At 38.7% G+C, this 27,988-nt stretch overlaps 1 protein-coding gene across 6 annotated transcripts in view; it reads right to left on the bottom strand.

Moving 5' to 3' along the window:
* The window catches only part of RASGRF2 (Ras protein specific guanine nucleotide releasing factor 2), a 232,965-nt gene that overhangs the window by 117,988 nt on the left and 86,989 nt on the right, over positions 1 to 27,988 (bottom strand). For all 6 annotated transcript variants that reach the window (XM_060295960.1, XM_060295961.1, XM_060295962.1 and 3 more), the window contains exons 6-12: positions 24,886 to 24,965; positions 24,311 to 24,504; positions 15,300 to 15,409; positions 14,211 to 14,329; positions 8,455 to 8,615; positions 7,446 to 7,512; positions 6,775 to 6,911 (exon numbers count right to left, since the gene is read on the bottom strand). In XM_060295960.1, coding sequence (XP_060151943.1) covers positions 6,775 to 6,911; positions 7,446 to 7,512; positions 8,455 to 8,615; positions 14,211 to 14,329; positions 15,300 to 15,409; positions 24,311 to 24,504; positions 24,886 to 24,965 — 868 coding nt within the window. The remainder of the gene's footprint in view (positions 1 to 6,774; positions 6,912 to 7,445; positions 7,513 to 8,454; positions 8,616 to 14,210; positions 14,330 to 15,299; positions 15,410 to 24,310; positions 24,505 to 24,885; positions 24,966 to 27,988) is intronic.

Genomic DNA, 27,988 nt, shown 5'->3' with positions numbered 1-27,988 from the left:
CCAATATCCAAACTAAAATCATTCCCAAGTCTCTATGTCTTCAGTTTACATGCTGTCTACCCTGACTTTAAGTTCCCTTGTTATTTCTGGCAACTAGAGATTTCCCTTTATATCTGTAAATATCACCAATGTATTAAATTTTTTATTATACTGATTTTATGTATTAAACATTTCTTGTTTGTAGCTAGAAGGGATCTAAATCGATGCAGTCCTCCACACTGCCAGAATTGAAACTTGGGGTAAGTGTTTTAGATCCAAAAGAGAAGATTTATGTGACCACTTTTGAACATCTTATTATCCAATGTCAGATCTCATTCATAAATCTTTCTGATTCATTGTGTTAAGCATTAAAATTATTTTCAACAGGAAGAAAAAGAAATTTTCACTTACACTTGTTTCAGGAGAAGAAAATGTACATCCAATCTGAACTACAGCTCAAAAGACCATGTAATAAGTCATATTTAAATGTACAAAAAGGTCTTTGATAACTGCCACACCTATCTGTTTGATGGATAAATATATATATATATATCTACACACATATACATACATGTATATATAAAACATATTACGGTATATTTATAATAGAGGAGTGTTTTTTGGGTTTTTTTTAACATCTTTAATGGAGTATAATTGCTTTACAATGGTGTGCTATTTTCTGCTTTATAACTAGAGGAGTGGTTTTGAAATGGACTCATTTCTTGGAGGCTCCATAGACGGGCTTCAGTGACAGCAAGGGTGTGAACAAACAGGACTCCTGGGGGCTCTGGGTCCACCAATTCTACTTCAACCAGAGTATTTTGCTTTTATCTCACTTCCATTTGGCATTTTCAGTACTGCTACATTGAAGAAAGAGTTCTCTTCCAGAAAAAAGTTAAACTACAACAGAATTTATGTTTACGAATGTGTGTATGAATATATTTATATTGGAAGCCATGGTATATATTCACGATCATACAAGCACATATCTTGGTTGTGTTGGGGAGAAGAGACTGAGTCCTGGGAAAATGAATGCAGTTCACTCAGTTAAGAAGAAAGACATGAAAATAATCAGGATGTCACATATCTTTAAGGATGTACTGAATTTATGTAAATTACTATAAACCTTGAAATTAATAGGATATTAACAAAAGCAGATTCCTAGGTCAAGGCTATTCTAGTTCAGTTTGTAATGATTCTGACCAGGGTGGAGCCTCGGAATATGTACACTCACAGAAGCCCCAGGTAATTTTTTTGATTTATTTTTTGTTTCTTGGGGTTTTTTTTGGCCGCACTGCACAGGTTGTGGGATCTTAGTTCCCCGACCAGGGATTGAACCTGTGTCCCTTGCAGTGGAAGTGCAGAGTCCTAACCACTGGACCACCAGGGAATTCCCTCCCGCAAGGTTTTTTGAGGGCCTTGCTTAAGGAAATGACTGGTCAAAGTCAGTGGTGTACTGTGTCACCATATTTTTTTTTTTACCTTCCTAATACTTCTAAGTAGTAGGAAGAACAGTAAATTCAATTTCTCTTTTAATTTCACCTTTTTATATTAAAGTAAAAAATTCCCTATTGATTCCAGAGAAGTTATTTTAAGGGAAGAAGCATGTCAGTGTGCTACAAATTTGCCTGTATTTTGACACATCTGCCCAAACCAAGAAGCTCAGAGGTGAATTTTAATTCTGCATTTTAGTTGGTACCCATAATTATAGAAAAATCTGTTTAATACACCATTATGTATGACAGTAAGACATGCACAAATGAAGGCACTATATTGAAATGAATGGTCAAATCTTCAGCCTCAAATTTTTCCCTATAAATAGATGAAAAAGGGAAGAATTACTGGTCAAGACCATTAACCACTTGCACATTTTGTTGGAGGCACCAACGGTTAATTATGACCTTGCTGGTGGAACTAAAATTATAATTAAGCGTTCAAGCCATTGTTACTTCTAAAGATTACAGCTTCAGAGAGAGAGGCCTGACAAAGCTAAACATTTTAATTTTTGTATAGAGTTCTCTATGTGAAACTGGGATTATATCAATAGTCAGGCACCACTTTGTTATCTCAAATAAGAACTACACATGATTGGTAGAACATGGTACAACAGTTTAGCAAGGTGGTATCGAATCAAGCCAGGAAAAATTAAAATTTTGCAAAACAAAGAGTGACAAAAATAAATAGACAAAATAATGGAGAACATATTCATAATTTGGATTGAAAGAAAAAGCTCATTTCCCTAGTCTGTAAGGATAGCTCCAATGGATAAATGTCCATCTGGTATAAACAGACAAGGAACAGAAACAGTGGAAAATGTTAGTCTCACTGATAATTACAGACATGTAAATTAAAACCACTAGAAAGCAGTATCACTTTTCCATTAAATAGGAAAATGTGACAAATGTGACAAAACTCTACGTTGGCAGGACTTAGAAGAAAGTTGCATAGATACCTTGCTGAAGATGTTGTGAAACGATGAGTTACATATTCCTTGGAGTGTCTGGGCAGTCTATCGAGTCATGTATCATGAAATCATGAAAGTGATCAGGCCCCCTGTACCAGCCTTACTGGCTGTGGGTAAGATACACCACCAAGGGACCTTTAAAAGGGGAGAAACTCCCTGTGCAAAGATGGTTAGCACCACATCATATATTAATGCTGAAACTTGGAAACTGCCTGAATGCCTAATTATTCAGAAAGAGCTAGAAAAGTGGTAAGTTAACATGATAGAATATACATATATTGCTATTAGAAGACACCAATATGAAGAATTCACAGGAATATAAAAAGATGTAAAAAGCAAAAAATGATGCATATATACACCTAGAGCCAAACTGTTAAATTATTTCTGTACGGCAGGATTGTGAGGGTTTTAGAGGTGGAAACATTTGATTTTCAGAACAGGGTTTCTCGAATTTAATTGCACAAAAATGATCTGTGGAGCTTGTTAAACCTGGGGGGTTTCTGGAATGTGGTTTCAGGAATCTGTATTTTAAAAAAAACCTTTGGACCTGCTGCATAAAAAAATAAATAAAATTCAAAAAAAAAAAAGAAAAAAACCTTCCAGTAATTATCTGTGGAAGACACTTTGATAAACATTTACCTAGTGATCTAGGTGCTGGGAGTCTTTCTGGTTTCCTTTTTGTGTCCATATCTTTACATATACATGATAAAATATTAAAAAGTACATTTTCAAGCATTCTGTAGACTCATCTTAATAATGAATATGTCCAGAGGCATACTTGAAATACTGACAAATTCCATCAACGTGTGTATAGCACATAATTTTCCCCATAAGATGAAAATGCTTTAAGCGGAGAACAAAGCCCGGTTGAGATGCAGGCTGCTGGGCAGTAGGCTAGGCTCAATCAATAGTGAAGCACTCTGTCTCTACCGCTCAGCATTCAAACCCTGAGTTGGGAAAATCACTAAGCATCTCAGAACACTCACTACCATACTCAGCTTTCAGTAGTAGCTGACATAATCACTCCCCACTCCCTGATACATTTTCTTCACTTGACTTACAGGACACCAAGTCCTCTTGGCTATCCTCCAATTGCTCTGCTGATTCCTTCTCTTCTTTGTTGTTCTCCATGACTCCTCACCCAGTCCATGGCCCTCTTCTCAGTCTATCTACATCTACTCTCTGGGTGATCTCAACAGGCCTTAAATACCATCTAAATGGCGTAGAGTCTCCCACCTGGACCTCCCTCCAAGCGATTAACATCTATATCCCACTGCTTACTTAACAACTCCACTTAAATTACTTCCTCTTTTTCTCTTTTCCCTCTTGCACATTCCCCTTCAGCCACACTAGTCTTCATGCTATTACTCAAAATATGCAGTGTCCTCCTACTCTAGAGTCTTTGCAGTGGCTGTTCCCTCTGCACTGCCAAGGGAACGACTTTCCCTTCATTACAATATCAACACGGTATTTCCATCACTTATTGCAGTCTTTGTTTAGATGTCTTCTTCAAAATAAGATGCTCACCTTTTAAAAAACTGTACCAACCCCCATCTACCTCCAGTAGCCCAATCCTTCTTACCCTGGCCTATCACCCTCTGGCATAAAATATTATATACTTACTTATTATGTATACTGCTATTTTCAGTTTTCCCCACACTAGAATGTAAGCTACATAAGGTCAGGGAATTTTTTGTTGCTGTTGCCTCCTGTCCATGATATATCACAAGTGCCTAAATAGTTAGTGGCACTGGTACTTTATTTAACCAAAATATATTTATTGAATGGCTGAAATCATAAGTGTCAAAGACACACGATATCAAAGCTCTATGGAACACAGTAATTTCATGTAATGATATCATTGTCCCTCAGAAAGATACAATTTTCTGTTGTTTCCTTCTCCAGTTCAATTGTACATATAATCAGCTTAATATATTAGTCATAGAAACTTGGAGAAACAGGAAGAAGTTGTATACTCAACTCAAGATGTAGACTAAGTAGAGAGAATCACTTGGAGGCTTCTGGGAAGCAAAGTATTGGATCCTTTCTTTAAAGGACCAGGCATAGAATCATTCATGCACCCCATGGGTCTTTCTCTCTTAGCAATGCCTCACCAGGCCCCCTAAGGAAGATCACTTAGCGCTTTTATCAACTCTGTATCTTAGGAGCCCCAGTTACATCATAAGGTAGAAGCTATAAGCAGCTGGAAAAACATCTTTGCCTACACTCCAATTCTCCGTATTTTTCCTACTCATCTTGGCTTCACAACACATACAAAATCTTGTTGCATTAAGTTGTCTACTTCCCTTTCTTCCCTACTAGCCTGCCTATCTCCTTGAGAACAGGGACCGTTGCCATATCCCTGGTACCTACACAGTACCTGGCAGCACATGGTGATTGCTCAATTAACGTGCATAGAATCAATGGCTGATTCAGAGTCTCATCAGGTAAAAGGTGTACTACAGAGACTTAATTAAAGTATTAATTCATACAGCATAGAGCTAATGAAAGTATTAATAAATCACCACAAGGATGTAATTATGCAAATACACAAGAGCCCATATTTTCATTCCTTTGTTAACCAGAAAAGCAGCACCTTCACTTCAGCTATTTATTCATCATCAAAAGAGTCCTGGGAGAAAAGAAGTAAAAATCCAGAATTCCAGTAGAGGATATTTAGAGTGCTAATAAAAGACCTAGATTAGGTTTGAGTCCTGACTCAACACAGTTGTGTATTTGGACAAATGCTTATTAACCTCCCAAACCTCAGGTTTCTCACCTGTGAAATGGGACTACTATTTCTGTTAGCCTTCAGAATACTACCGTAAGGGTCAAATGAGACTGTAAAATTTCTTTGACACACAAAAATAATTATTTTGTCCATTCATTTTCTTTCTATTTCCCCTCAGTTTTCAGTCACTCTGAAAAAAATTAAGTATCTGAAGAACTATGATATAGTTTCTATTTATACCTAAGTCTTATACAGTAAGTTCCCTACACATGAGCCTTCAAGTTTTGAACTTCCAAAGATGCTAACATGTGTTCGCATGTCCAATCACGTAAGTTAGTTCCTGTGTCTGGCATACATTGTCACGTGTGTGCATCCTGTAAAGTGGTTGTGCTTTTGTGTACTTTACTGTGCAGTGCTATATAGAGTACAGTAGTACAGTATCTTATTTCAAGCCCAGGATGTCCAGAAGTAAGTGCAAAAGTAGCAGTGATGTAGCTGGTATGCTAAGAACAGCCAGCTGTTGTACTGTACTACACTACTTTTCAAGATAATGTATTGTAAGATTAAAAATGTTTTCTTTAATTTTTGTTTGTTTTTTTATGTATTATTTGTGTGTAAAAGTATTATAAACCTATTACAGTACAGTACTATATAGTCAATTGTGTCAGTTGGGTACCTAGGCTAACTTTGTTGGACTTATGAACAAATTGGACTTATGAATGCACTCTTGGAACAGAACTAGTTTGTATGCAGGGGACTTACTCTATATAAGTACTATAAGCTCTTCGGAAAAGGAAGACAATGGGATCTATAGCATATGCCTTTCCTGTTTGCCCCAATCTTCCTTGAGTTAACAACTTTGAAGATAATAATCAAGCTTTCTTTTAATATTTTCCTTACACAGCTTCCCTTTTCACCTAGATTGGTTAATTCTTTACACAGCTTCCCTTTTCACCTAGATTGGTTAATTCCTTACACAGCTTCCCTTTTCACCTAGATTGGTTAATTGGATTGAAGAATGCCCAAGTCCAATCATCACTAGTTTTGACATTCTTTCAAATGCTGAATAAATGAAGCAATTCCCTAACTGGGCATTGCTGATCAAGGAAAGGTAAGCAAATCTGTTCCCTAATTTTTTCTATATAAAATACAGCAGCTCATTTGCAGGCTTCATACTACAGACAGTATCTCTTCTTTGATTTGATTCCATAGTCCTTGTTAGCCTTTTCTGAATCTCTCACCATTTTCCTACCTCAGTAACAAATAAGAAAAAAAAAAAAAATCTAGTGAGGTCACTGGAGAATTTATTACTCACAGGGCAATTTTAACACTGTCCAACACAAGTGACTACATTATCAGCTTGTAAAAAAGTGCCCAGGATACAAAATGCAATAACTACATTTCAAGTAAATTTTAAACAAACAACAACCACAAATGATTTAATACATGAAGACATACAGCGGTACTGGTAGTGACCACAGCAACCAGATATAATTTTCTAATAAAAATAAATTGACTCTAAAACTCCTTCCCAAAAGTTTATGTTGTAAAATTTAAAACAAAAACAAAACCCAACTTAGGGCCAAAGCCACTTGCTTACCTGACTGATGTCACTTGTCCAGGCAGCTTTCTCCTGGCGTGAAGGTGCTAACAAGACCACAGTGAAAGGGGCAGCGTCAGGAGGCTCCACCACTATTTTAAAATCCAGGTGTCCAAACACTTGCCCAGAACCTTTGGCTTCAACACATGTAAACCAAACAATTAGATGTGAACACAAAAATATGAGTGATAGTTGCTTTCACATGGTTCTAGTAATACAATCAATGTGCATTTAAGTCCAGAATCTCATTTCAGAAATATGGTGCTTCTTGGGCCTGGGGAAGGCTTTGTTAAGCTCATAAGCAGATGAAGAAACTGAGATCAGTAGGTTACTCAGGACTAGGATCCTGCTTTCCTTCTCATTTCATGTTTTTATTTTTTTTTAAATTTCCATAATTTACGGAATTCCAACACACTAATTCAATCTCTTTCTTTTCTGCCACTGCAGTCACTATCAAGAGACAAATTCAGTAAAATGTGAATTCCCAAAGATGGTTTAACCAGGTCACAGGTTAAATGGCTCAACAGAATTTTTCATATATAAATGAATTCAGGGAGTTTATTCTTAACATCTTTCCTGCTTCCTTAAGCAGCTCTTCTTAGCTATGAATGAATAAAAACCATAGGACTATTTAATTCTAATATAATTCTAAGTGACAGTATGTGACTTACAGTCATCATCGCTTGTATCGGGCTCCTCAACCAATGTACATTCTATTAGAGAGAGAACTCCACCTGTCTGGAAACAGACCAATTTTTCATTAAGAGGCTAAGAGTCTTTCACAGGTTGGGAACCTGTGATTTGCAAACCTTACATTCAAACTGCCACAAAAGAAAATAGCAATTGTACTTCATAAATAATTTTTCATAGAGTTCAAAATTAAACCTAGATGTGTAAAAGTAATTGAATTCATTGAACTTCATGTTCTTCCCCACATCCGACTCTCACTCCCAATGTTTATAAAATTTAGCAAGTCAGTCTATGGGAGACTATATGGCACCTCAGGGGCCCTGTAGAGTGAATGCAGCTCAGCAAAGGGCAGAACTCTCCAACCAGGAAGTGATTTAAGCAGTAGGAAGCCTTGGTTGTGATGTTGGATAATATTTTCAGGCACTAATAACAGAAGGTACAGATAGGCAGACTTCTGTTAAGAGCCAGCTAGTAAACCTTTTAGGCTTTGCAAGCCGTGTGATCTCTATCGCAACTGCTCAAATCTGCTGTTCTAAAAAAGCATGAAAACAGCCAGGGACAATATGTAAGGAAATGAGTATGGCTGCGTTCCAATAAAACTCTACTATCAAAAACAGGCAACAAGCTGCGGGCCATAGTTTGCTCACTCCTGGTACTGAGCAAGATAAAGGAGCATTTAGTAAATATTATATAATCAGTACACTGCAGTAATTTGACAAGATTTTTGTAGCTCAGTAGTCACCAACTAGTAATTTTGTCCAGGTTATGATTTTAATTGCTCTTCTTTATGGCAATGCACACTTACATTTCTATTACTTTGGATCCAACTGACAACAAAGTAAGTGTCAGGATTGGTAACTGTATATTACCTCACCATGAAATCTGACAATCTATTTTATGATAGCAGGCATAGGAAAGTCATAATTAAGTTAACCTCAATGCCTCTTAAGTGCATGGAACATAAATGGAATAGTCATATAAAACCAGTACCTTGAGCAGATGTAGCTTTCCTCCTGAACTTCTTGTACAAATTAAAAAGTGTTTTGTAAACAAGAAGCATTGTCTTTCTCCTTCCTTTTTCAAAGACAATGAACCCAGGCGAACTTTACTAAGTTTCCCCCTCTCAACGGAAGGTACTTGAATAAGAGAACCTGGTGATCACAAAAGTGAAGAACACACAGTAATTAAAATTCTGTCAAGTGAGAGCTGTTCCTGATGTAAAAACACTAGGGCCTGTTTCCCAAGATACCAAGGATTTATTTGATGCACCATTGAAACAAGTAAATCCCCTGCACTCTGAGCAGAAGAAACGATGCATTACATTTTAAGGGTTGCACTAATTCCTACTATTTTTGTAAAACACTTTAGACTTGATTATCTATAAGCTGGAAAATAAGTTTAAAAGAAAGCCAAATTGAATTCAAAGAATGAGGCACTTCTGCCATCTGTCCTTCATAATCTGATCTCAATCAATTTATTTACATAAGAATAAGGTACATATTATATAATTAGAGTAATAAAATAACATAATAAAAAGCAAATCAAATTTAATTTTCCTGGAGCACTGAAGGTAGATAAATAGCATTAATACAGTTTACTTTGTATTTTAAAAATAGAATGTACAATACATGTACATTATAAAAATACACAAAGTATACAATTCAATGCAATTTAGTTAAGGACTATTTTTAAAGGGCAGTCATTTCAGGTTACATTTAAATGATATGTGATAAAAATTTTCTGTGGAATCTAAATGGAAAAGAAACCACATAAATTCTATACCCAGAACATTCCTGTGAGCAAAACTGTCTTCCATTCAATGTGAGAAGCTATGCATAGACTTTATATAGTTTCACCCTAATAATGACTGCCTGCTCCCCACAAGAGAAAATTCTAATCTAAGTTAAATATCAAACCAAAAAGTACTACAAAAGATGCTAGCAAATACCTTGCCTCTGACTTCTGAAATGCCCTGAGCCAGTAATATTTCTACTATTTGTTTAATCCACCACCTACCCCAAATGCAGCCTGACAAAGGCTCCTTTCAGCCTCATAAGAACTATTAAATGACTATTTATCACTTAAATATTAACAGTGGTCATCACTAAGAGATAAGATTGCAGGCAACTTTATTTTCCTCTTCATACATTTCCTGGGTTTCCCGATTTTGTTGTTGTTGTTGCTTGTTTTAGAATAGTAAAACTATGATTGTGGGTCACAAAATGTTTACACTAACATATGAATATTCCAAACAGCGTCTACTTTTACAGAGATCTAAAGATGTGCTGGGGGTAGAGAACCCAAATTTCTATGGATTCCCTGAATTCCATCTATTCAGATGAGTGTTTAGGTGGGGCTGCTTGACAAAGGCAGAATTGCCGAGGCAGTCCTGGGGGAGGGTGTGGGACTGGGGAATGAGGGCGGGAGAAGGCTTGGTTCCAGTGAAAGGAATGGGCAAGAAGGAGGAGAGGTAGGTGGGAGCAAACTGGCAGAGAGCACAGGCAGCATGTAATTAAATATGAAGAATAACGGAGCAATGAGAAAAGCACATGGCAGAATGCTTAGAGGAGTAGATGGGCAAGTAACAGCAGCAGAAGGATTGTATTCATTAGACCCATGGATGAAACCCAAGCCACAGGAGATCTTTCAGAGGACCTGGGTCATCCCCGCCAGGAGATGGCAGTGGATTCAGCAGCATAACAACTGAAAGTCAGAAAGGGAATGGATGGGAAAAGACAGTAAGTTCTAGCTTTGCCATGGGCGGTCGTGAGTCATCCAGGCAGATAGGTTAGGGCAGAGCAGAAGACTGCAGCATAGACAGGTGGACAAGCGGGTTTGAGAGTCATTTTCAGAAGGGATATAATCAAGGCTATGAAAACTGGATAATAATGTGTTCACTGGTAAATGCTTCTAGCATTTAATGATTTTGTAAATCAGAAATTATAGAGTACACTGTTAACTCATATATTAATCATTACCGTGAATTTTAACTTTGAGGTAAAAAATAACCAATGTTTCCTTGGCAACTATACACTAATATGTTTAATCTATAACTGCTTATCTCATATCCAAATAGGATACTGTGTGCATTAGGTATGTACAGAAGTCTATACATCTGAATTAAAAGTGAGCAATTTCAACACTGGTTTATAAAATAAGCTTGTTGAAAAATAAGTTAAGTGGATCTTTTTTTCACATTTTATCTTATCTTTGACATGATGTTTCAACACAACTATGAGACCTGAGGATTCTTTTCTAGTTAATACAAATTAGAGAATTCATAGTCTTGAATCAGTAATTCCTCAGTATCAGACCATTGCTGTGATACGATATTTTGCATCACCATCATCATCAGTCTATCTAATAATTGGGGTCAACTTACCAAAACACTTCTGTTTTTCAATCACTAAATTCCCATAGCATGGCATTCAAGATTGGCTAATGCCCTTAATCTTAATTCCACTCAGTAGTGTAAAAGAATGAACAACAATTTCCAGGTTATTGGATTAGGCGTTTGAGATGGTATAACTATTTCTAGACCCCACGTTACAATTTCAAAAGACACTGGTACACTGAAAGTACATGATTTTGAGTCTGGGAATGATTAAAGTACCACAGAGGTTCATGTCTCATTCTCAATGCATTTAGCTCTAAATTCGGTCACCTTTATTTAATTTTCCTGATTCACATTTCCACCAGACAACAATGACTCAGTATAATGGATTTTGCACAAAATGTCAACTTAAAGTGCCTTTATCTTCTAATTAATATTCATATATATTTCATGTTACTGAAAATAGACACCCATTCCAAAATTTAGATCTTGGTTTTTAAGGTTTATGTCATAATCTCACAGACACTAGCCTAGATGCGTTTATGAACATTTAATCTTCACAACAACCCTAAAAGACAGCTGCTACTATTAACCCCAACTTAAAGGGAGGAAACTGAGGCAAAGAGAGGTTAAGTAAATTGCCCAATATCACATAGCAAGGAAGTGGAGGAGACAGGATTTGACCTCCATGACGCGGCTACATGTCTACCTATTATTGCCGTAGACACTTTTGCTCAAGAAACTTTGAAAAAGATTTTGGAAAATAAATGACAGTATCAGACCACCGCTATGATATAGTCCTTTGCATCGTACTCATCAACCATCTAGTAATTGGAATCAATTTACAATAAAACCTGTTTTTTCAACCACTAAATTCCTACAGATTGACATTCAAGGTTGGCTATCACACCTATTCGGAGGAGGCCTTTCAGATGACCTTATTTTTTCTAGTCAGAATAAAACTTCATTTGAGATTGAAACCACACACATTTGTACATAAGCATTTGCACACGCACTCATGCATTGAAAAACAGACCGTATATCAACCCTAAAAGTAAACAATGCAAATATTAGTATACAATTAGAGATAAACTATAGTCCATTTCATAGAAAAGAGAATCTCTCAAAGTTAAAAAACTTTTTAAAAAACCCACTTCAACGAGTTTTAAAGCCTATTAAAGGTATTTAGTAAAAGTAATAATAGGAGCAACCAAAGCAAAATAATGCAAACTTTCCAAATTGTCCGTAATTGGATTACTTTCTACTTTCAGATTAAGGTTTGATTTTTTAAAACCACCTTTATTGAATAATTCTCAAACAGACTAACCAAACCAAACAACACGGAAAAATACTGCTGAAAGGCAAATCATTATATCAACATCAATACAGCAATAACATCAGATATATTAATAGCTGACAGAAGCACCTCAAACATGTAGTACAGAACAAGCAATAAATAACATCTGGACATGAATCAAAGGGAGAGGTGGCTCATGACTGTTTTTCCTCCAGGTGCAATGAAAAAACATATGATTTTTTCATTGGATTCGACCTTCTAGCAGTTTTCAACTAAGTTTGTAGAAATATGTTAAACGTTTATGTGTAATAATACTTTTCAGTCCAAAGTCCTTTCAGAAATTGAATACTAGTTATAAAAACTTTTGTTACCATTTTCACATAGTATACATCTCAAGTCCTTTAGTAAGTATTTTTCAGTGAACTCCAATTACAAGAAGAATACAAAACAAGACAGCTGACATTCAAAACTGCAGTTTTCAACAAGCAATTCAATTTAATCCATTGTTCATTTTCCAGGTATCTATAATGGAAAGCATTGTACTAGGCAAGAGAGAATTCATAAAAACTGCCCTTCAGAGCTACAATTACTGGGAGAGACAGGCATGCAAGCAAGTGGATGAAATACATGCACCAGGAGCAAAGGGGCTCAGAAATGATGAGGACGGTAAATTCATTCTAACTGGAGGGAAGAGGAGGGGAAGATGAGAAGGAAATTTAAAAGGCTCTTTAGAGGTGTCTGACCTGAGCCTAGTAGGACAGGCAGACCTTCCATAGGCACAAGAAAGGTGGATAAGGGCATTCCTGGTGTCCAGGCTAGGGCCAGCACATGTAAAGGCACAGAAGCAGACAAGTGCCAGGAAGGCAGGAAGCCAATATGGGGACACGGTCTGTACGGACGAATAGAGGGGGATTTAGGAAGGCCTGATGTTGTCAGCATTAGAGTCCACTATTACTTAAAGAAAAATTAATACTTAAAGCCAAAAATGAGAAAGGTATCATAACCCGAAATATACTTCCAAACTTTAACGTATGTGTGATTTCTCTCCTTGTAAATAAATATGGAAAATAGAACAGCATGTGGTCAATTTTTTAAGTGTTCTGTGCAAAAATTAACGTGTGTAGCACAAATAATGCCTTGTTTGATGAGGCAAAAAAAGATTTTAAGCAGCACATTTTGGTACGCACTAGAAATGCAAGTATCTTCTAATAATATTGGCATGTTATAAACAGAAACCACATTAAAGGTTAATTCTAGTTCCAAATTTATATGCCACTCCTCACCAAGTTCAAAATTATGATTGTGTGCAATATATTGCCACAAATCGATTTTGTGGGGCATGCTCCCCTGCCCCCAGAACACCTGAGCACTTAAAAAGAACTTGGAGTGTAGTTTACATCCTGCACTCTGTAATGAAAGCCATGGAGGAATATGGACTGTTAGGTTGTTGCTTCTCTACAGTTTCACAGTACAAATATCTTCAACTCTTCAAAAGCTCAATTTACTGGGTGATGCCCCCAAAGCACACCCCTCAAACATGATACCTTCGCCCTGATCGAAATATGGCAGGGCAAGTTGATAGTGAGACATTTCATCTGGCAACTGGAGTTACCAATTGAATCAAATCATATCATGTGGGGCCGATCCAGAAGTGCTGATGAAAAATGGGAACAAGAGACAGCTGTTTTCACTTCGGATATTGTCCCCACTGCTATGGGAAAGGGCTCTGAGTAATGCAAGTTTCTCTTGGGCCTTTGCCTGGATGTCGTCACCACCTGGCACTGCCACTCCAATCGGCCAGAGCAATCTGTCCTCCCTGGAGCTGTAGAGAATGTCCGGTCCACTGAGGAGAAGAGTCCAGTCAGAATGTAATTTACTGTCCCACTCGTGCTTTACTATTATTGTGTTGCTGTTTTTCATGGCCCCTGAAAAGAAACAGCACAAAGGTGGGCCTCAACCACAGCCTCGGTCAAGGCCATGGGGACATCCTGCATGAACAGCATCAATCAAACAGCTAAATCAAGCCTGCTCCAAAATGCTTTCCTGGATCTGCCAGTGATAATGTGACAGGTGCAGAGACCACTTAGATGGTGGGTCTGCTGAACAAGGACTTACCTTGGCGGATGAAAGTTTGGCTAGTGTCCAGCAAAATATCACAGCCCTCTACGATCATTCTTTCTATGGCGAGGTTCTTCCTTATGTTTTCAGTGTCACTCACTTCATCATGCATGACCCTGTCAAACACAATACAGGATCACGGTAAGAGATTTTCTATTGCCCCAGCAGATAAGCAAAGGAGCTCCATCTGGGAAGCTAGGGTTTGAACTTGTATCAGTTTAACTGGGGCTGTAGGGTAAGTCATGCTGGACTTCTAGCCTTCATCAAGTCATGACTCAAAGCAAAGCAGATGTACATCATGATTCTTAAGGATAAGTGAGTATCCTGAGAATGCTGCTTGTAAAGGCAACAGGAAAGCAATATTTTATTTTACGAACAGCTCCATTCATTGAAATTAGGATGCCATTTCTTAGAGGTGGAGTAAATTAGAGAACTTTATATCATTTATCCCATATAAGCTAAAGGAACACAGATGCCAAAACACTGAAAAGTCACTGATAAATCCAAAATATACATTCTCCGACTTCCTACCAAATACGGGTGCAAAACTGCAATTAACAACCATTCTCCCATTACGATGAAAGAAATGTGAACATTTTCAAACTTAAACCAAAATATGCCTAATCTCAATTATATAAATTTACATGCCATAAAACCATTTTCAAAGATATTTTTTTTCTTGGTTAAAATTAATGTGCATGCTGATTCAGCACCATCTCAGGAGCTAGCATTTAATGTTCAGCAGAATCTGAGAAGCTGGATTGTGTCTTGCTTCTTGTTCCCTGGACATATATATTCAGTTTCCACAAAAGACTAATGTGTTGGGCTTCCCTGGTGGCGCAGTGGTTGAGAGTCCGCCTGCCGATGCAGGGGACACGGGTTCGTGCCCCGGTCCGGGAAGATCCCACATGCCGCAGAGCGGCTGGGCCCATGAGCCATGGCCACTAAGCCTGCACGTCCGGAGCCTGTGCTCCGCAAACGGAGAGGCCACAACAGTGAGAGGCCCGCGTACCACAAAAAAAAAAAAAAAAAAGACTAATGTGCTACTTTGCCATATAAAACCTTTATTATAAATTCTCCACATACCTGGACAGTTCTTCTAGTTTGGATTTAGCAAACTCCAGACTTTTCCTCTCCACATGCTCATGGGGAGTATGGGCTAGGAGTTCATGAAGTGTGATGATATACCTGGGGATCTAAAAGCAAACAGAGGCCAGCATAAGCAAAGGTCAGGATGAGTAACACTAGATCTTCTCTACTTGCCATCATCACTTCTGAAGAGCTCATCTCTATTCTTACGGTTTTGACTGTTTCACAAATATGTTTTTTTAAGAAATACATTTAAAATGAACTATGCTTCAACATCAAACACACACAAAAACTTCACCAAGAACACATGAAGATAATAAAGTTTTATATTATAAAGAAACGATTATTTCCTCAGATTTTTAATATAATCATACATTTCTTTTTTTAATTTAATTTTATTTTGTATACAGCAGGTTCTCATTAGTTATCTATTTTATACATATTAGTGTATACATGTCAATCCCAATCTCCCAGCTCATCCCACCACCCCACCACCCCACTTCCCCCCTTGGTGTCCATACATTTGTTCTCTACATCTGCATCTCTATTTCTGCCTTGAAAACTGGTTCATCTGCTGTTTCTAGATTCCACATATAGGCGTTAATGTATATTTGTTTTGCTCTTTCTGACTTACTTCACTCTGTATGACAGTCTCTAGGTCCATCCATGTCTCTACAAATGACCCAATTTTGTTCTTTTTATGGCTGAGTAATATTCCATCGTATATATGTACCACAACTTCTTTATCCATTCATCTGTCGATGGGCATTTAGGTTGCTTCCATGACCTGGCTATTATAAGTAGTGCTGTAATGAACATTGGGGTACATGTGTCTTTTTTATTATTATAAATTTATTATTTTATTTATTTATTTTTGGCTGTGTTGGGTCTTCGTTGTTGTGTGCGGTCTTTCTCTAGTTGCAGCAAGTGGGGGCTACTCTTCATTGCAGTGTGTGGGCTTCTCATTGTGGTGGCTTCTCTTGTTTCAGAGAATGGGCTCTAGGCATTCAGGCTTCAGTAGTTGTGGCATGCAGGCTCTAGAGTGCAGGCTCAGTAGTTGTGGTGCACAGGCTTAATTGTTCCACAGCATGTGGGATCTTCCCGGACCAGGGCTCGAACCCATGTCCCCTCCACTGGCAGGCAGATTCTTAACCACTGCGCCACCAGGGAAGTCCCCTGCTGGAAGATCTTTAATCATAGTTTCAATTTCATTACTCGTGACTGGTCTGTTCATATTTTCTGTTTCTTCCTGGTTCAGTCTTGGAAGGTTATACCTTTCTAAGAATTTGTCCATTTCTTCCAGGTTGTCCATTTTATTGGCATAGAGTTGCTGATAGTAGTCTCTTATGATGCTTTGTATTTCTGCAGTGTCCATTGTAACTTCTCCTTTTTCATTTCTAATTTTATTGATTTGAGTTCTCTCCCTCTTTTTCTTGATGAGTCTGGCTAAAGGTTTATCAATTTTGTTTATCTTCTCAAAGAACCAGCTTTTAGTTTTATTGATCTTTGCTATTGTTCTCTTTGTTTCCATTTCATTTATTTCTGCTCTGATCTTTATGATTTCTTTCCTTCTACTAACTTTGGGTTTTGTTTGTTTTTCTTTCTCTAGTTCCTTTAGGTGTAAGGTTAGATTGTTTATTTGAGATTTTTCTTGTTTCTTGAGGTAGGATTGTATTGCTATAAACTTCCCTCTTAGAACTGCTTTTGCTGCATCCCATAGGTTTTGGATCATCGTATTTTCATTGTCATTTGTCTCTAGGTATTTTTTGATTTCCTCTTTGATTTCTTCAGCAATGTCTTGGTTATTTAGTAATGTATTGTTTAGCCTCCATGTGTTTGTATTTTTTATGTAATTTATTTCTAATCTCATAGCACTGTTGTCAGAAAAGATGCTTGATATGATTTCAATTTTCTTAAATTTACCAAGGCTTGATTTGTGACCCAAGATGTGATCTATCCTGGAGAATGTTCCATGTGCACTTGCGAATAAAGTGTAATCTGCTGTTTCTGGATGGACTGTCCTATAAATATCAATTTAATCTATCTGGTCTATTGTGTCATTTAAAGCTTGTGTTTCCTTATTAATTTTCTGTCTGGATGATCTGTCCATTGGTGTAAGTGAGGTGTTAAAATCCCCCACTATTATTGTGTTACTGTTGATTTCCACTTTTATAGCTGTTAGCATTTGCCTTATGTACTGAGGTGCTCCTACGTTGGGTGCACCCAACATAGGAGCACCTCAATACATATGTGCTGGGTGCACCTATATATATTTATAATTGTTATATCTTCTTCTTGGATTGATCCCTTGATCATTATGTGGTGTCCTTCCTTGTCTTTTGTAACATTCTTTATTTTAAAGTCTATTTTATCTGACATGAGTATTGCTACTCCAGCTTTCTTTTGATTTCCATTTGCATGGAATATCTTTTTCCATCCCCTCACTTTCAGTCTGTATGTGCCCCTAGGTGTGAAATGGGTCTCTTGTAGACAGCACATATATGGGTCTTCTTTTTGTTTCCATTCAGCAAGTCTGTGTCCTTTGGTTGGAGCATTTAATACATTCACATTTAAGGTGATTATAGATATGTATGTTTCTATTACCATTTTCTTAACTGTTTTGGGTTTGTTTTTGTAGGTCCTTTTCTTCTCTTGTGTTTCCCAGTTAGAGAAGTTCCTTTAGCATTTGTTTTTGAGCTGGTTTCGTACTGCTGAATTCTCTTAGCTTTTGCTTGTCTGTAAAGGCTTTACTTTCTCCAACAAATTTGAATGAGATTGTTGCAGGGTAGAGTAATCTTGGTTGTAGGTTCTTCCCTTTCATCACTTTAAATATATCATGCCACTCCCTTCTGGCTTGTAGAGTTTCTGTTGAGAAAGCTGTTAACCTTATGAGAGTTCTCTTGTATGTTATTTGTTGTTTTTCCCTTGTTACTTTTAATAATTTTTCTTTGTCATTAATTTTTGTCAATTTGATTGCTATGTGTCTCGGTGTGTTTTTTCTTGGGTTTATCCTGCCTGGGACTCTCTGCGCTTCCTGGACTTGGGTGGCTATTTCCTTTCCCATGTTAGAGAAGTTTTTGACTATAATATCTTCAAATATTTTCTCAGATACTTTCTCTCTCTCTTTTTCTTCTGGGACCCCTATAATGGGAATGTTGGTGCGTTTAATGTTGTCCCAGAGATCTCTTAGGCTGTCTTCATTTCTTTTCATTCTTTTATTCTTTATGCTGTTCTGTGGCAGTGAATTCCAACTTTCTGTCTTCCAGGTCACTTATCCATTCTTCTGCCTCAGTTATTCTGCTATTGATTCCTTCTAGTGTATTTTTTATTTCAGTTATTGTGTTGTTCATCTCTGTTTGTTTGTTCTTTAACTCTTTTAGGTCTTTGTTAAACATTTCTTGCATCTTCTCGATCTTTGCCTCCATTCTTTTTCTGAAGTCTTGGATCATCTTCACTATCATTATTCTGAATTCTTTTTCTGGATGGTTGCCTATCTCCACTTCATTTAGTTGTTTTTCTGGGGTTTTATCTTGTTTCTTCATGTGGTACATAGTCCTCTGCCTTTTAATTTTGTCTATCTTTCTGTGAATGTGGTTCCCGTTCCACAGGCTGCAGAATTATAGTTCTTCTTGCTTCTGCTGTCTGCCCCCTGGTGGATGAGGTTATCTAACTAATCATACGTTTCTTAATCATAATTTTTGAAAACTGGTTCATAGAGAAACAGATATAGTTATCAGCAAGTCACCTGAGTCTGAGTCACTTTAGATTTATTTGGCTGTTTACAATTTTTTTTTAAAATTGACAATCCTACTGCAATGTTCTCTTTAAGAATTAAAACTTGGGAAAAGATATGTTCACCCTTATTACATTCTGATCCTGTCTCACCTTAACTCATCCCTGTAGCAGTAAAAAGCATTGTTTAATTAGATTATTTGTTTGTACTTTTGTGTATGAACAGACTATCTGAATTCTCTTAAAGGCAGAAACACCACCAACCCTGTGAAGGGTTTAACAGACCACAGTGGAGATTTAACTCAATTTATATATGTTGATTTAACTCAACACATTTTTTACTGGCTTATAAGCTAAAAATTTTTAGAAAACAGGGGCAGTGTGTTAATTTTAATAAAAACCTGCATGAACAGCAGCTACCATAATGCTGCCCACAGTGGGCCAGATTGGGAGCTTGAGGTTGCATGTGCACACAATCATCCAGCGAAACATAAGGATTATTTCCCCATTTTATGGATAAGGAAACAAGGCATGAAGAGGTTCCATAACTTGCCCAACGTGGCCTCATAGTAAATGGCAGGGCCAGCCATGAGCCTGGCTCTGACCAGTCCACTAGCCCAGTGGGTCTCTTCTGCAGGGACTGGGTTCTTACTCAGCACTTAACAGAACCTCTAAGAATGAAGAAAGTAAAACAGCTTCCCAAGGCCCTGCTCTCTTGCAGGTGGTGGCTATCGTTGGGTTATTTGCTAATATTTACTAAGTGCCCAGATTTATGCACTGGCACAGAGGGTAGCGCCATAAGCACAGACGTTGATCTGCAGCTCATACTCTGGGATCATGTCCTAGGGAATGTCATCCAGGTTTTGGAAGTGCAGACTCCTCAGTTATAGGAGCATGAGGCACAGGAGACCCCTCCCTCAGAAGCACGTGGGAGGAGGCTTTCTGGCTCTCTATCCCATAAACTTCTCACTAAAACAGCTGGTTGGGACATTCCATTTGGTGAAGGCTCCTGGGATAAGTATGCTTTCAAATATTCCTTTTGCACAATGCCATGATTGATAAAAGTTTGCCTCTAAGTTAGTTCTACAAGAAAATCAAGGCAATCAATAGCTAATGAACTCAATTTTTCATAACGAAGAGGGCAGGAGTGGGAGAGCCTGACTACTTATAATGCACTGAAAACCCACAAAACTAAGTTTAGTCAATAGCTTCATGATCCTCCCCCATTAATTAAATCTATTTTAGAGAGCTCCTTGGCTAAGCTTCAAGTGGATGGATTTGAAAGTAACTGGCCCACCTCGTTTTCTGGTGAAGAAACAAAAAAAACCTGAAATTACCAAAGAGTAGGCAAAGGACTTCTGCAGGGAGAAATGGACAGCTCACCAAAGAGCTCATCTGTATATTCAAGAACTGATGATAAATATGTCCCCCTGAAACCAAGGATCATAGCATTGTCTAGGTGAATCATAATTCTCCTTTCAATTATGAAATAATACTTGTACTTTATAGACACTAATTAGCTTGCTGTCCAGTTACAGTAAACAGATGACTAGAGCAGGAAGTGGTTACTTTCTGGAAGACCTCTAACAGTGCTATCTTTGTCAAAAGCAGATTTCATCATCTGCTGACCTATGGATGTATGAGCAGCTGAAGCCAATTTAAACAGTACCAGCTAAGCCACTGTTTTTGCTAAATAAAAATTATGTTAATGACTACATTATTGTTTACAACAAACTTATTAGTAACATGAACTTACTTGTCTGACAGTTCAAATGAGGATACATTCACTGCATCATCAATTAAGGATAAATTCACTCTAATTCCTCCATGTTTCCATAGTTCAGCATAATTCATTGACAGCAACAACTGACTTACTCAACAAAGGGCCCAGGAAGAGGTAGAATATAACACTTTTCTAAATATACACAGGCTACCATACGACCCAGCAATCCCACTACTGGGCATATACCCTGAGAAAACCAAAATTCAAAAAGAGTCATGTACCACAATGTTCATTGCAGCTCTATTTACAATAGCCAGGACATGGAAGCAACCTAAGTGTCCATCGACAGATGAATGCATAAAGGAGATGTGGCACATATATACAATGGAATATTACTCAGCCATAAAAAGAAACAAAATTGAGTTATTTGTAGTGAGGTGGATGGACCTAGAGTCTGTCATACAGAGTGAAGTAAGTCAGAAAGAGAGAAACAAATACCGTATGCTAACACATATATATGAAATCTAAAAAAAAAAAAAAAAAGGTCATGAAGAACCTAGGGGCAAGATGGGAATAAAGATGCAGACCTACTAGACAATGGACTTGAAGACACGGGGAGGGGGAAAGGTAAGCTGGGACAAAGTGAGAGAGTGGCATGGACACATACACACTACAAAATGTAAAATAGCTAGCTAGTGGGAAGCAGCCGCATAGCACAGGGAGATCAGCTCGGTGCTTTGTGACCACCTAGGGGGGTGGAATAGGGAGGGTGGGAGGGAGGGAGACGCAAGAGGGAGGAGATATGGGGATATATGTATACGTATAGCTGAATCACTTTTTTATAAAGCAGAAACTAACACACCATTGTAAAGCAATTATACTCCAATAAAGATGTTAAAGTAAATAAATAAATATACACAGGCTAAAAGTTTCCTGTTACAGTACCTCTCTTTCTCCCTCTGCCCCCATACCAAACTTTGCCTCCATATGCAGACTTAAGAAAAGTTCTGGGCAGTGGCCCCTTGGCAGCATGAGCTAAGGTCACCTCTTCCATTCTTGTTCTACAGGAAAAAAGCATCACATCCCAGCCTCATCCCAAGGTATCCAGCCTACACTGGAGCAAGGCAGATGTGCAGAAGTACCACCGCTAATATGATGTACGCCGAGGGAAGTAGATATAGCTGGACCATCTGAGGGAGCAAATACCTTCAGGACTCCTTAGTGAAAGGACCAAAAGGGAACAAGAAGCATAGAATGAACCTAGTAAAAACAACCTTCAAGTTTCTAAAAAGGGCAGTTTTCCCCCAAGTGTTCCATGTGGTCACTCCTAGGGAGAAGGCAGGAGGGAGAGACACCAAGGAGAATAAGGCCCTCAGGCAGCAACTCCAATGTTTAACCCTCTTGGTCTGTTCAAAATAGCTACAGAGAAGTGAAATAGTTATGGGGAAGTAAATAAATAAGAGCACAACTCAGCACTCTTTCAATTTGCACATTTCTTGCAGTTGGACCAATTCTGGCTAAATTCTTTAAGTCTGAGGCTTCGCCTAGCATCTTTTGGTTACCCTGGTCTTAAAGAAACCAGAGAACCTCAACATCTGACCCTTCAGCTAAATTCTAGATTTGGGGCCACCACAGTCTTGGAGGGTGGGATCCTAGGCTATTAGAAAGCTCCTGGCAACACCACAAGTTGCCCAGCCCAAAATTCCAAAACCTGTCTACTCCCCCAGAGAGCTAGAGCTCTGGGAGAGAATTAGAGCTCAGCTGTCCCGATTTCAAGATTAAGACACAGAGATTCAGATTGGTTCAATTATGTTTCCCAATGCTACGAATGAAGGGTGGGCAAGACATGCAGGTCTCCTAAACATTCTCAGTCCAATGGTCCTTTTCTGACATTATGGGAATTCCCTGGCGTCAATCAAAATGCCAAGTTGTTTTTATTGGGCTTAAACTCCAGGGGGAGGAAGGAAGGTTGTTAGAAGAATATCTCAGCATTTTTAAGAAATCCAAAGGCCTTTGCAAGGCCCTACATTCAACTGTGTTTGGATACCTCACCTAAAATGCAAGGACAGTTCTGCCATTTTAAACCATTGAGAGACTCACACCAAGGGGAATAAACAGTACTGGAAAAGACATTACTGGGCCTTCAGAAAGGGAGGCGGGAACCTCTCTGAATGTGAACCTCTTCCACAATCCTACCTTTGTATGTTCATCTAAGCTGGGGGTTGCTAGGCAGATACAAGTTAGGGTATTTAATCATAATCTAGAGGTAACTGCCATAGATTCAAATAGAATCTTAGAACATTGAACTACATAAAATTTGATTCACTGTAAATAAAATCTTAAATTATAACTTTGTATAAGGTTTTTAAAAAGCAATTTTTTTCTTTATAGTTTTTCTGGTGAAATATTTGTTCAGAGAGTCAAAGAGTTAAACAATTCAGTTCCACAGGAGAAAAAAAAAAAAACCACATTAACTGTATAAAGTTTCACGCTACTTAGTTTGTTACAAATGCATCCTTCTGGTTTTGAAAAAATCTCACTAAACTTCTATGGTGACTTCCAGGATTTCAGTCAGGAGTGACAAACTTTAAGACAAACAATTATGAACCAGAATATCATTTCTCTCTGAGGCTACAAAATGATCAGCTGGGGTCAGAGAGGCTGGTTCCAGGGGACAAAGCTCTCCACAGGAACCGTAACACACATGATTAGGAGAATCATTTTGCGACATGACAGGTTGGAAGCCTGGCCAGAAGCCCCACAAATTCCACAATGGGAACGCTCAATGCTTTTCCGAAAGAACAGAATCAACACTTTTTAAAAGGACAGGAGATTCAATTCACATCTTGGCCTCTGTAGTTTTCACTAAAGAGCGGTAAAGTCTTAGATATAGGAAAGAATGCAAGTGTACTTGATCCTTTGGGTTGCTCTAATCCCAAAAAGTGACGGTCAGGACAAGCTCCAGCCTCACTGCAGCAACCTGACTAGGGGCCAAGAGTCCCCAGGCCTGGCCAGTGCCTCTGGCTTCTTTGTCTCCACAGCCTCTGTGACAGGGAAGGTCCTCCTTTTGCTCTGCAGAGCTCCAGCCAAGGAAGACTCAGCAGCAGTCACAACAGGGCAGGAAAACAAGCACCTTCCCAGCAGTCCTTCCACTCTCCCGGAACCTTTTATGCAACCAGCACGCACTGGAACATTTGCACAGCATCCTATTTCTGTAAGCCTAATAATATTTTTAAACACGCTGGAGGAGGAGACTCCATGGAAGAGGTCTGTGAGGAATCTTTCTATAAAGAGAAATTTGTGCCGTTTTTCAAAAAAATCGTTCCTTGTTTGTCTCAAAAATTCCTGATTTTCTTACATACACTAGACAGACTAGAGAGAGTATGTGTGGCATAAATTTGTTTATCTCAGGGTCAAGCTCAAGATGACAGATGATGGATATGTGCTGTAACCCCCCACAGGGAGTATTTGCACATATCATGCTGGACACACTGGGTATCAGTCATATCGAGCTGGAACCAATGACTTGCAAAATGCATCCCAGGTGACTTACCTGAAACATTGGATAGGTCAAGAACGTCTCCAGCATCCTCCCCTCACAGGCAGGGTTAGCTTCGTATTGTTTTAAGAGTTTGTCAAAATCTCTGTTTTGCTTACAATTGGCGAGCACTTGGAGGCTGTACTGGTGATTACGCACAAATTCTTGATAAATGTTCAGCATGGGGAGCAAAATATCAAACAGATCAGCTGGAAAGAAGAAGTAAACATGGCAGTTTCTCTTGATGCTCTGTAAATTACCCAAGGTACAGGGAGAAACTGTTCACTCCGCAGGGATGGCAGAGAGCAGCTCCTGGCACCAGGTGTCACACTCCATGGCCCCAGTCCAGCTGCCTGAATGACTGACCTGGTAGAACACACCTCACAGTAGAGACCAACTCTAGCCCCCAAAGAACCATGACGGGCCAGGGGAAAGGATCAAAAGGGCAATGAGCCAGAGTCCCAGTGCCTGAGGAAGCTCACAGATCATTACGGAAATTCAGACAGCTTAGGGCGATAACATTGAAGCTATTTTACTCTAACTGTAGCCATATTAAGAGAAAATCTTCTCTCTCTAAAGCATGGACTTACCTAAAATTAAAGTAGGCCAATTGGCTATCCTTGCCTTCAGTCCTTGATGAAAGATTTCATGAAGAAACATGATTGTTTCACTATAAAATATGAAAATATAATTTAGTCACTGCAAAGAGTCCATTTTGTTAAAGAAGTCCATTGAGGCCTTAAATCCTTAATAAATACATGATATTCATGTCTCTGAGGGCCTCCAAACTATACACCCAATAATGACATAGATTATACCAGCTCCCACAAAGCAATTTATCTTTCAGACAACCTGAAAACCTCAAAGAAAATTCTGAGCTAATCCTCAAATGTTGAAAGATGGTAAGCACCAAATCACTGTCATATAACCCTCTTTATCGATTTATAATAAAAACAGCTTTCTACTGTTAGGATGTAGCCCTTCTTCAACAGATAATCAGAAAATTAGTTATGATCCTTCTCTCTTCAGATTTAATTCTAGATGCTAACTCGGGGAAAGCTCTCTTTAACTAAAATGAGTTTTGACAGGAGAGAGGGGAAAAGACTTGACAGACCTCTACCGTTACGACTCCTAAGACACCCATGACAGAAATGTAGAGGAATCTTCTAAAAAGGATGGAGCCTATACAGATATACTAAATTGAAGAGATACATACACATATATTAGAGATCCAAATTTCTAAAAGGTTCAGGAAGGGTAGTTACCAAAGTAACATTTGCTTTCTCCTCACTAGAAGAAAGGAGAACATTTGCTTTCTCCTCATTCCTACTGGAATGAGCCTTTGAAGGCTTTTCTGAACTACCACATCAGCACAATCAAATACAGGATTATTCATGTCAGTGAAATACTTTGGTTTGTTGTAAGTCCAATTCCACTACAAGAAACCAACGGGAAGTCCCTACTATTTCCAAATGGTCCATGAAACACAATAGACACTGCTTGAAGACTGTGATTTGTTTTTCTTGGATAGAAATTTTAACTAAGCAGTGTTTGTTGTTTAATAATTTCAACCAAATCTAGTTTGGTAGATACTGTAGATTAGTCTTGCAATCTCCATTCCATCCCCCTTCTAGGTGGAAAGGATAGAGAGGTGAAACTACATTTCCCAGGCTTCCTTGCAGATAGGGTTCTAGATGTAAATTCAGTTCCACCCATAGATGCACTTGGTAAGACATGGAAGGCATTACATTTTTTAAGTATAAACTCTGTGTTGAAATTCAAAATAATTGATCTGCCTAGGGCTTCGATTTCAGAGGCAAGGAAAGAGAATGTAGTTAAACAACAGAAATGACAACAAACATCTGATAAGCCTCACCTCTAAAAACATAACTCTTCAAATCTCCATCTGGGACCAAGTATAGTAAATAATTGCTAATTTGTAAGAAGAGCTTATAGCTTTCCAAAAAGAGGCACAGTTATCTTTTTTTTTTTTTTTTTTTTTTTTTTTTTAGTGGTACGTGGGCCTCTCACTGTTGTGGCCTCTCCCGTTGTGGAGCACAGGCTCCGGACGTGCAGGCTCAGCAGCCATGGCTCATGGGCCCAGCCGCTCTGCGGCATGTGGGATCCTCCCGAACCGGGGCATGAACCCGTGTTCCCTGCATCGGCAGGCAGACTCTCAACCACTGCGCCACCAGGGAAGCCCAAGGCACAGTATCTTGATTCAGAATTTAAACAATATGACAGACCTGGCCTTCCACATTGCAGATAGGAAATCCAGTGGAAACATCCCTAGAGGCAGCCTAAGACCAATGTGGTACAGGCTTTGATGGCATCGCTATCAGAGTACATTCACAATTCTGTCCATTGCCATTAGAAATGTTAAAACTGCATACTTAGGAGACTGAAGTATCATCAAAATGCTACCTGTATAGCCTGAGGATTAAGAGCTACCCCTCATTCCCTTAGGACATCTCACACACTTGAGTGGGGCCACTGCCGCCCAACGTGGGGAAACCTTGCAAAAGAAAAGCTTACATTTTAATCTTATGCTATCAGACTACTGTCCATCATCCTTCCATTTTCCAGTCTTCTACAGACCCCCAGCCACTCTTTTAACTCCTTGAGCTCTTAGCTCCCCGATCACTGTCAGTCCTTTCGCCAACACTACTCTTGTCATAGTTTTTGGTGACTGCAATATGCACACAAACATCATTCCAATGATGTAGTCTCTCTCGGGTCTTTGAACTTCTTCCTCTAAGGATCTTGTCTTCCATTGACCTCAGTCAACACTACCTTAATTGTACTCTAGACCTTGTCATTGTCAATAACTGCATCCCCTTCCCTATCTCAGTTTCAGGCACACTATTCTACGACCATCTCCTTATCTTTGAGTTCATTGCCTTTGGAAACCTGACTCCCAAAATCCCTTCCCACCACCAGGACCTGAATCCATTGATCCTGCCACCTTATCGCTGACCAAAACCCCTTCACATCATTTCCTTCTTGGAACAGTTTAGATTCCATGGCTCAATGTTATAATCCCTTCCTTGCATACACCTTCAACTCCCTTCTTTTCTCACTTCATCATAGTAATCTTGCACAATACCAGTACCAGTTAAACCCAACCCTTCACCCACTCTCCACCTGCACCCATGCAACTGAAAGTGGCTAAAGACTATACAGCTATTCACTGTAAAGTCATAACCACGAGCCTAATATGGGCTTTTAGCGCTACCTAGCAGTTATATTACACTTCCCTCATCCCATCCATTCAGTTTTTTGCTCGTTGATCACTATTTTACACTTTTTCCTCTCTTCCCTGACCCTAACACTTCCCTTCCATCAGCACTGTTACCCGATGTCCTTGCTTCCTACCTGCATATGTGTCCAGTACTATTCCTTCCCTGTCCACCTAATTCCAATCTCTTGACTTATTCACCACATTCTATCCACTTCTGCCTATGCAAGTTTACTGCTCCAGCAATTATGTCCTCTCTTTCCTACATCATTCCCCCCCTCATTATTGGTGTCATTTTTATCCCATCTAAACACACACACACACACACACACCCCTTTATATTTTTACATTTACTTCCAGGTATTACCCTGTTTCTCTGATCCTCCTTACAGCAACCCTCCTTGAAAGAGTTCTCTCTACCAATTCTCTCCAATTCCAATTCCCCTATTATCACC

This window comes from Globicephala melas, chromosome 3 (assembly GCF_963455315.2).
Source record: "Globicephala melas chromosome 3, mGloMel1.2, whole genome shotgun sequence".
In the NCBI taxonomy this organism is placed as follows: domain Eukaryota; kingdom Metazoa; phylum Chordata; class Mammalia; order Artiodactyla; family Delphinidae; genus Globicephala; species Globicephala melas.
The sequence above is the reverse complement of the archived record's forward strand: the minus strand, read 5'-3'. Positions and strand labels throughout refer to the sequence as shown.